This window comes from Acartia tonsa, chromosome 15 (genome assembly GCF_053477335.1).
Source record: "Acartia tonsa isolate MP-2025a chromosome 15, ASM5347733v1, whole genome shotgun sequence".
NCBI lineage: Eukaryota > Metazoa > Arthropoda > Copepoda > Calanoida > Acartiidae > Acartia > Acartia tonsa.
The window spans coordinates 18,705,661-18,716,290 of NC_137274.1; the positions used below are offsets into that span (position 1 = coordinate 18,705,661).

General features: G+C 32.8%; 1 protein-coding gene across 1 annotated transcript; it reads right to left on the reverse strand.

The window, feature by feature from the left end:
• Positions 1 to 232: 232 nt before the first annotated feature.
• Positions 233 to 6,102, reverse strand: LOC145306972 (uncharacterized). Its single transcript, XM_080149313.1, has 10 exons — positions 5,568 to 6,102; positions 4,349 to 5,286; positions 3,826 to 3,911; positions 3,541 to 3,614; positions 3,267 to 3,355; positions 2,818 to 2,883; positions 2,472 to 2,534; positions 2,092 to 2,163; positions 1,720 to 1,782; positions 233 to 259 (listed from the first exon to the last, which is right to left on the reverse strand). The coding sequence occupies exons 1-10, from the start codon at positions 5,983 to 5,985 to the stop codon at positions 233 to 235; spliced, it is 1,896 nt and encodes a 631-aa protein (XP_080005439.1). The 5' UTR covers positions 5,986 to 6,102.
• Between the last annotated feature and the right edge of the window lie 4,528 nt (positions 6,103 to 10,630).

Below are 10,630 nucleotides of genomic sequence, written 5' to 3' on the forward strand. Positions count from 1 at the left end.
AAAAGGATAAAAATCAATATGTTTAATATGGACGTACGGAACTTCTGGTAACGATTATAGAGTTGCTACGATTCATTAATCCTACCTATCTGTTGATGGAATCAAAATGCAAAGTTTGAAAAAAATAGGACAATTCTAACATGTATAAATTAACGAAAAGAGCTATTTTATTAGATTTAATTTGCCCTACCTTAAAGATTGAATTATCATAGTGTTGTCAACATTGAAATATCTAGTGATCATCATTTTCTTCTTCATCCTAAATTAGAAAAATAAATTATAATAGTTATTTATTACATACATTATGTATTACAGACAACTTTCTCTGGATATTTAACCAGTTTTGTTAGCCCTGAAGGGCCGAAGGCTATGGCTGAAAATCAGTTCTAATCCAGTGAATATCAATATTTAACGCACTCTAGACAGCTTTCTGCAGATATTATAAGTAAGAATAATAAATAAGATTAAAAGAAGTTTTGTTAGTCCTAAGGGGCCGAAGACTATACATGATTTTTCAGCATGACTGAAAACTTGGCTTAGTAGCGAATATCAATCAGTTTCCAAGCCATACTGAAATAGTAGTTTATTGCATTGTATTATAGACAGCAAGGGTTCGAAGGTCCGGGCTAACAAAACTGGTTTTGATTTTATAATTTTTATTTTCAAATTTTTGAAAAATTGTCTGTAATACAATGATATTTTTTCAGTATGGCTGAAAAACTGTTTCTAATCCAACGGATATCAAAGGAAATATCCTTAAAATTAAATTTAAATTTAAAAAAAATTAGGTCTTTTTTATAATCCATTGTCTTAGGAATCTGAAACCTGAAAATCAACTTATTGCGTTATAACAGGGATCTAAAGAGATAAGACAATGGCCGAAAAATTGATGAACATCTTCAAAATTACACCTTCTGTAGATTACATTTAGTGGTTGCAACGTATTGACACTCAACAAAACAAACCTTCCAATCAAAATTCATTAATAGTCCCCATAATTGTTAAGCCGACGAATAAGAAAATGTTATAATAAGACTTTGGAGACAGCCCAATGTCCTCTCCCTCCCTGAGTTGACATAGTGATTATTACAGTGTATACCTGGAATTTCAGTACTATACCTAATTGTTACAGAAATACCCAGGAATAGAGTTTAAAATTATATAATTAAAATTAAAATTATTGATTGCTTGTGATATTTTATTATAAATTTACTCAATTTTTTTTGTATTATTATTTTTATTTTTTCATGAATATTTACAGATAAGGGGTGCTTTTACCTTGATAAACACTGATAACCCCCCCTCCCCCCCCCCACCCTCTCTATTAAATAAATCTAAATAGTATTTTGTTTGTTGATTACGCTAGGTGAGGCTGGTTTATTACTATTTTTTCATATGTTCATAGATATTCAAAGATAAGGGGTGAGTTTATACAATGTACTTTGTTGAGCACTGATAACACTCCCCCCCCCCCCCTATCTTTTTATTGATTTTAAATTTTATGGGGGTAGTTTTTGTTTGTTTGTTTATTACTTTAGGTCAGGTTGGGAAGCCCCACAGGATTAGAAAAACTCAGTTAAGGTCCCATTAGACAGATTAGGCAAAGTAAAAAATCTTCATTATTTTCAATTTATTTTAAAACTGAGGGTTAGGGGGGGGGGGGGATGGTTCAGTGCTCTACAATGACATTGTATGAAAGCACCAGGAAAGAATATAAACCTGTTTAGTGTTGGTAAAGAGAGGATCATTCTCATCCATAACTCCATCTCTCTCACTTGCAATCTGGATAATAAATAAATAACATTATATAATAGAAAGATAAAAATTTTATTGATCCAAACACCAAATATATAGGGAAAATTTAATATGTAAAGATAGCCAAAAACCTGCTTAAAAGAAGTTTGACCTCCATGGATGTTTTATTATTAATTGTGCTTCATTATAATGGGAATAATGACAAGAAGCTTCAGCCTTTTATCTCAAATAAGAGCTGAGAAAATCTTGTTTCTCCCACTTTATGACTAATGGAAAGACGGACAGACAGACATTTGGAGTTATAGAGTAGGTTTGCTACTAGAAATTATTTTTTACCTGTTCAATATTCATTTTTTTGTGGTTGCTCTCATCAAGTTTGGGAATTTCTTCATGAACTTCTACAGTTACCTAAGATAGTATAAAAATAGCTTTATTTCAGGACAAAAGATTTATTGTTTAATTTTCTTTTTAAAAAGTATAAGCTTTCTATCTCCAAAAGAAGCCAAATAAATCTTATTTCCCTTGTTGAAACCCAATTTCATCTGAAACATTGCATACTTAGCAAAGAGACCAAGTATGAAAATCAAATTTAGCAAATCTTTACAAAACTTAATTTTTAAAGCATGTAAGAGTAATTACTAATTATGATAGCATCATGAAGATACTCATGGACAGAAAATATATAGAGGAGCATCATTACTGAAAATATAACCAACCTGGTTGTTGCCTGCCAAAAGAGGTTCATTTTCATTCAAGCCACTCTCTGCTACAGTTTCATCCTGATAATAAATTCATTAATTATTCATCAGTTTATTAATCCTTGTATAAAAGAAACAGGATGTAAGTCTGTCTGTGCGTAACAGAGGATCTTGTAAACATATATGCTACTCCTTTGTAATGAAGCTTCTTACAGGTCTACAGATGTTTATCACTTTTTTGGGGGAAGAAAAACTATCAAAATTATGCAATACATAATAGATTAGCTACTAGTATAAAAATTTATTTGATAATAAAGAATTAAATACATTCAGACCAACTTCTGATGTTAAACTGTGATATAACCTGCTCAATCTCAGATGCCTCTTGATGTTCCACTTCTGTTGATAAAATATCATGCTCAAATACAACCTGATACAAAATTGAATTACAATGACATCAAATTAGTCTTTAGTGCTGGTTGAATACTTTTTTTTGAATCATTATGTCATTTGAAAGCTAGCAAGCTTGCTTTTGTTTACTAATCAAAAAAGTATTACAATTTTTGTCCTTCCATCTTCAGCCTAAAATCTCAATACCCTGTTATGACAGACTTCCCTTTTCAGTGAATATACATACTTTGTTGGGCCAAGATTGTTTAAAAAAAACTTTAAAGTATGAATCGTGTCTGTTTCTGATATTTAAAACAATTTGTTTGCAGACAAGCTTAATTAAAATAAACTCTTAAGTAATTCAATTAATCATTTAAAATACCAGACAAACAAGTTTAAATGATATTTATATATTATAATTACCTCAAAGATAATGACATTTCCTGGCTCCCTATTCCAAAACTCAGTCTCTTCAGTTTCTTCCCCATCTTCATCAAATGGATTCTCAATTCCTTAATGAAAATTATTTTTGTATTATCAACTATAAATAGTCTTGATTCATAAGATTTAAACAAAGAAATATTGCCCAACTATTATCATAAAAACATAAGTTTTCCAGTATTGGACATTCTATCAGTTTACAATAAAAAACAATGACTCAGGATCAAGAAGTAAAATGTTCATTTTATTACCATACCTTTAAAATCCTCTGTTGAAAAATTGCAAGGGAAACTCCATGAGATTTTCTGTACATGCTCTTTGCACAACCATCTTAAGAAAATAATGATAGTGAGTTTTATAAACTAAATAGCAGGTTTTATTGGAGAAGAAGAAGATAACCACCATCTCATTAATCTAGGATTTAGAAATATTAGTATTACCCAAAGGGAAAGCACCTTCCACAAGTAATCATTTGCCTACTTCAGCTTAATCTTATTTTAGTTAGCAATGAGGGGAGTAAGAAGAGAAGCATCTATATTACCTGGTGTGAAAGGTATATTTTCCTTCTTCTAGTCTCTGAACTCCCAAGATTGTGTTCAATATGTGGATGTATTTGAAGTATATCAACTTAATAATTAAAGTGTTTAATATTAATAATTATGGGGATTGATTGCAAGACCCTATTTAATAATCATAAATGTGCCTGATAGTAAGTTTTTATGGACCAAGGCATTTTCTCCATTTCTCAGAAGAAGGTAAAACTTTCAATGTCTTTATTTATGGTCTGCTTTGGACAATGATTTGAATATTCACCTTACCAATGATGATCAGTTTTGATCTAGTGATGTTGAGCAAGAGCTAGTCATTCCCGGCCGGTTAGGCATGAAAAGATTAAAAAATGGTAACAATCAAATGGCCTCTCAGGGCCTAAACATTTAAGAATTGTGTAACTAACTTATGTAATCTGGCAAACCACCACCCCATTGGCCAAAGAGGGGGGGGTTTGATTTACCCCCCCCCCCCCCTCGATCTGTAAGGGTTAAAATAAAGGCTTTTTTGATTACCTCCGTAATTATACTGATTATCCATAGACAGTTAACTACAGCTACAATGATTCCAAAAGAGTGTTCTGATATGTTGGGGAAGAGATTGGGGAATATAAATGGTAGAATACACAGGATGTTGTTCTCAATAAAAACCACCAACAGAAACAAACATCTGCTGATAATATCAAACTTTGGGTAATGCAAATGTGTTCTAGAGTTGTATAGATTATTTAGAAGGAAAGTTGAAGATATGCAGCTAATGAACATCAATATTGGTCTCTTGGTTTTGTTATACAAAATTGAATATCCACTTATCACACTGTTTAGACAAGGAAGTGATTTCTTTATACATGTCTCCACTATACTCTTGAGGCGCGCAATTCTTATTTTTTGCAGAACAAATTTAAAGCTTTCTTGTGATAGCACTTTGGCAGTTTTCTGTTTCTTTTTCTTAGCTCTGGTTTCAAACAGAGTTTTCATCAACATCAATAGAGTTGTGTGGGTCACGAGAAACAAACTGTATTTCAACAATCCACTTTGTTCCATTAGCATCAGAGTACAGAGGGAAAGCAGCCTTGCAATAACTTGACATAGAGCACCAGGCAATAAAACAAGCAATGACTTCATTTTCCTGCTGAAATTCAGGCCTGGTTTCCGAAGTCTCAATAGTGAACAACCAGTAGAAATGGAAAGGACAGCAAATATAATCTTTCCACACTTGACTGCCACGTCTCCAGGATCATAGTAATTGAAAGAGAGAATATTTCCCAGGCCTTTTAGTCCTTGGTAAAACAGTTCAGTCCATGATACACAGGCTAAGTATGGAACAAGTAACCATATCATGAGGAACAGCTGGAGACTATTTTCGACTGATGTTTCAATGAACTTGACACCAAGCCATAGCTTGTTTGACTTACTTCTTCCTTCGCTGTACTTTATTGGGTTGTCAGATGTACCTTTTAAGGTTGTATATGTTCTTAACTGTTTTACTTTATTCATAAAATCATAAATTTCTTAACAAGATAATATTATATGATTATTGAGCTGTTTTTGAATATTGTACACTATAGTACACATAAATATAATGCAAACAAAAATTTAGAAAATATAAACATTCAATACAATTAAAGTAATAAAATGGAAAAACACAGGAATATTATTAAATATATCCACCACTCAATACTTTTCAAGTATTTTTGATGTAATACAAACAAGAATTAAAGAACATATACCCCACCTGTCAAGTATTCATGAGGTAATACAATCAAGAATGGCCAGAACAACTTTGTAAAATATCGGAAGACTTTGAGAAATATCAGCTTTCTTTTAAGTTCAGGAAGTTTGGGTTTGAGGTTTTTATATTTCTCTTTTTCTTCATCAGAGGTAACATAGTTGCCATCTTTAAGTTTTTTAATTCTGTTGTACTCTTCTAAATCTTTGTTCACTTTATCTATCATTTGATCTACCCAGGTTGGATTACTTATGAATACTCCAATAATGTATGATATAAGATTGGATATAAGTATCACCTTCATGACATACCCTGCAATAGCATATTGACTAGTAATTGCATCATCTACTAAACAGGCTGTTTTGTTGTTCACTTTAATTTCATCCCATGTTTCATTTACATTTTTTGAGTTGTAATCCAACATTAAATTGAAATCTGACACCTAATTAAAACAAATTTTTCCAAAATGATTTTCTTACATTTCCTGGAGCTTACTTAAAAAAAAATATATATTTAGCCAAAAGTTTGTCCTTCTGTCTGAATATTTGTCCATCTTTGTTTCTGTCTAAAAAGTCTCTAGGTATATAAGATAGACATCTAAATTTTTGTTTTCTTTTAAAAAAAGAGCATACAGTATATAATTCACTTGATACACTATTGCTATTACTAACACAAGAATTTTTAAAAGAATATAATTTTTTCAGCTACTTTAGGTGGACAGATAACTTTTTTTTGAGGATTATGTAGATCAATGAACCACTATTATATAATGGTCTATCAATCAAATTTCCATGGAAGAAATTATCTCTTCTAATTGTAAGAATAGAAAATTGAGATAATCTAGAGACATACTTTCTAAACCAGCCAATAGGAAAACAATGGAGGAACATTTTGGCACTATTATTGCAAATAGCCTGGCAGGATTTCCATTTGATATAAGTGATCATCTAGCAAAACCAAGGGCATCATATACTCTAAAACCCACTAGTGGATATTATGCTAAGTAACATACAACAGACAATATTGCATGACCTTTGTCTGAGAAGTCCTAACTGTGCATGGTAATGAGTTGCGCCTGTTTATGAGCCAAGACATTCCCACTCTCTCTAATTATCAGTGTTGGACACCTGACATAGCAACAGAAGGATCCATTTGTAATGTCTTTAGTTATATTGAAGTGTTGGGCTTTAAATGGACCCATCTCTTTGGATATTTGGTAAATTATATCATGTAAAAAAATATCTGCTTGAACAAAGTGAAGAATATGAAAAAACATATACTATAAGTCAGCTATTAATAGTTTAATTTCTTAGGATAAAGCTAGCTTAGGGAAATTTATATCATCAAAAAATTAACAAAGATGTTTTTATACTAGAATTTCTATTTAAGGAATGATCCTTGCATTGCTCTTTAGTGAAAAACAGTTATATTACTATTCTCTTATTCTATTTCATATTTTTTAAATTTGTCTTTCCTGATCCATTGCAAAGCTACCCATAGAAAATAGAAACGTTCCAAAAATAATGGAAATCCACATCTTTATTCCTTTGTTTATCCCTATCTTTCTCAAACAGTCATTATTGGGTTCATTATATATTTGTCTAATAATCCATTGTTTCAACTCTTCATCAACTAGGTTTATTCTGGCACACTGCAGGAGAGATAACTTGTTTTCATCATGAACTTCTTTTTCAAACTTCATAATTTCAGTAGCAGACTCCTGATCATTATTTTTGACACAGTTGTTCAAAACTGTGTCAAAAATCTCATATCCAGCTTTTCTTATGTGAAGAATTTCATAAGCATCTTTTTTTGTCAATATGTCCTGACTGGTAGCCTCCTCCATATACTGAACAAAGAACCTCAATTTCTCTTTTCTTTTATATTTTGTTGACAAACTTAGATGAGTGGCCAGATAAGACTTTAAGGCTTCTTTGGAGGGTGGTGGTCTTTCAGTTAGTGTTGGAATATAAGTTTCTTTCAAGTTATCTATGTAATCCTCTAAAATAATAAATATCTTTATAAAATCATTAATGTTTAGAAATGTTTTAAAAATAATTGTAAAGTTTGTATGCTTCAAAATTGTAATTATCATAGGAAAACATGGTAAGCACAGGATATCAACCATAGGATTACACCCAGCGGGACTTCACCCATTAGAATTGCACCCATAAAGGAATTCACAGATGGCATGGGATTCCACCCATGAAATTGTACCCATTTTTTTTCTTCCATTTTCAATATCTAAATTTTTCAGGGGTGGGATGACCACTAAGTGCAGTCAATAGTTTTTTTTCATGGAAAGTTGATGCAGTAACTTTTAAAAAGGTAATTAAATAATAATTCATTTATAAAAAAAAAATATTTTATTTTAAATTATCAATATTAAATGCATAAAGTCTGTCAATTTTTGCATATAGGGCAGGATTCAATTTCGAAGATGACATTATAATATTTTTAACATGCGCAGCATTTATAACAACTTTAATATCATCGTTACGCGACAACCACTGGACCGATTTTAGATTGGTCAACGGATTTGAATTTATTACGGCCGGGGCTTATTTTTTTGCCACCTTGGACGACTAAATCGGCCAAGGAATAGCTGACTTTGGTATTTTTAAACTTAACATGAAAAAAATGTGGGACGATTATTTTAATCGGCCGAATCCAGCCGAAATTGGTCGATTTCCGGCCGGCCAATAACAAAAACAGCTTGCTAATACTGTTCCAATTTGGTTACACTTTTAACCCCTTACAGTCGGGCCCCTTGCCGCACCTTAATTAGTCGGGGGAGGGGGGGGGCGTTCAACGCCCCCCCATATTATCTCAGTTCCTATTAAAGCTAGAGGGCTAAAATTTTTTGTGTAAGTCCCCTGTGTTATGATGAATTTCCGACTTTAAGTAAGTCAAGGTCAATTTTCGCTTCCTTCACCCTTTTATTTAACAACCTTTGTTTTTAGGTCCTTTTTTACTTAAAACTTTCAAACGGCTGTAAATTTTTTAATTTTGAAGCTAGAATAAATTTTTTTATGTAAATTTTATATTTGAAATATCAAAATATAAATTTCAGCGGCCACAGCTGTACTTAGTAGCTGCCAGCCGCCGCAGTCGGCGGGAAAACAGAGGCGGATCTTTATGAAATTTTAATACGTTATGTAGACATGTAAGAAAAGCTTAAGTTTAAAATTTTGAAGTCTCTAAGTCAAAAATTGCGGCCACAGGAGCCATTTAAAGATTTCTGGAGACCTGGAGGATCAGGACCTGCAGGCAGGGGCGTCCAAGCTTTTTATTTTGGGGGAGGTAAAAATTTTTTAGGGGGGGGTTAATTCGTGTTTGGGGGGGTAAAATGGTGCACAAAGCGCGCCACAAATTTTTTTTACCCCCCCCAAAATTTTTACCCTGGGGGTAAAATTTGCTTGGGGGGGTAATTACCCCCCCTGAAATCTGTTGGCAGGGGTAAATTTAGTTTACCCCCCCCAAAATTTACCCCCGGGGTAAAATTTTTGGGGGGGGTAATTTAAATTTTATTAAATATATAGTATTAAAAATGGGCGCGAAGCGCGCAAAAAATTTTTTTATTAGAGATTTTTTATTTTGGGGGGGGGGGTATTTACCCCCCCAAAAATGTTTGGGGGGGGTAAATACCCCCTCCTAATTGGTTGGGGTAAATTTTGAATGGGGGGGGGGGGCACCCCCAAAATCGTTTGGGGGGGGGTAATCGCCCAATACCCCCCCCTTGGACGCCTATGCCTGCAGGATCATACCTGGAACCTGAAATTGACTTGAACACCTGTATTTAATATGAGGATGTACTACTAGAGGATATTTTAGTATTTTGGTAAGATAAAATGCTTTTTTTAAGTCAAAAAAATATTTTTGCTCTTTACCTGGATGACCCTGCCAGGTTTGCTGGCATCCTGTGCCTGCCAGGATGGTTATATTCAAAAAATTTCAACTCTCAGTTATGTCTCATACCCACACTTAAAAAGTCAAGCAGTTTGGGCTCTTTATCTTTCACACACAGAAAATGAGATAGAAAAAACCGGATGGGCGCCCCCCCCCCCCCCGACCGTTAAGGGTTAAGGGAAGGTTTATAAATGTCTTAGGGTTGGTTTTAGGCTTTTTTCCTGACCTCCATCAGACTCCCCAATAGGATAAGGATGAAACAACTAATATTCTAATATTATAGCTTCTAAAATCCTTATTTCTGAACCGATTTTAGAGAATATTGACTGCACTTAGTGACCACCCTCTCGAGCGCACTCCCACCAAAAAAAAATCATTTATTCTATTTTTAATTCAGTTTTTCAGGGAATAGGGAGAAAATAAAAAATGTAAAAAAATTTAGGCACATGTGGAAGTTTTTTTTTTTGAATATTATTTTTCATCTATTTACAAACTTTTAAATCTTTGGTGTGTTGGGTTACCTACCACACTCCCCTTAAAATTTTTTTTTCAAAATTTTTTCTTCCATTTTCAAGTTTTCATTTTTTGGGAAGTGTGGGGTGAAAATGAAAAAAATAATTGGAAAAATAATTTTAGGGGGCGTGGGAGGTCATTGCGCCCCCAGAAACATTGAAATTGGAAGAAAAAAAAAATTTGGGGGGGTGCGGAAGGTCACTCCAACCTGGTTGGAATCTCATATGGGTGCAATTCCTTGGGTGCAATTGCATGTTGTGCAGTTCCATTTGGATGCAATTCCATGTTGGTTCAATCCTGTGGATGCAATTCCGTATGGCTGCAATACCAGTAATTGGAAATCATTATATAATTATGATAAGTTTGAAAAAGATTGATATTTTAATAATAACATGTCTAAATCAATGATAAGAGATTATCAACAAATAAATTATAAACAAAGAAAAGCTTTAATAGGATATTTTTATTTTTCATATCTTTCAAGCCATCATTTGCTTTGTATCTTTTCACACATGTTTATTATTATGATTAGCATATCCCATAATGATTATATATATTATTATAAAACTAAAATGTACATTGTTTTTTTAAGAATCTTGAGAGATAGAACAATGGATGTAAATTTATCTAATTATTCCATTATTGCT

Excerpts from the sequence above, each read along its gene's own strand:
- LOC145306972 (XM_080149313.1), bottom strand. The coding sequence starts at position 5,985 with ATGTTGGATTACAACTCAAAAAATGTAAATGAAACATGGGATGAAATT. Across the intron at positions 3,912-4,348 it reads TAATCAGTATAATTACGGAG|TTGATATACTTCAAATACAT; the intron begins GTAATCAAAAAA and ends TTAATTATTAAG. Across the intron at positions 2,884-3,266 it reads GAAATGTCATTATCTTTGAG|GTTGTATTTGAGCATGATAT; the intron begins GTAATTATAATA and ends ATTTTGTATCAG.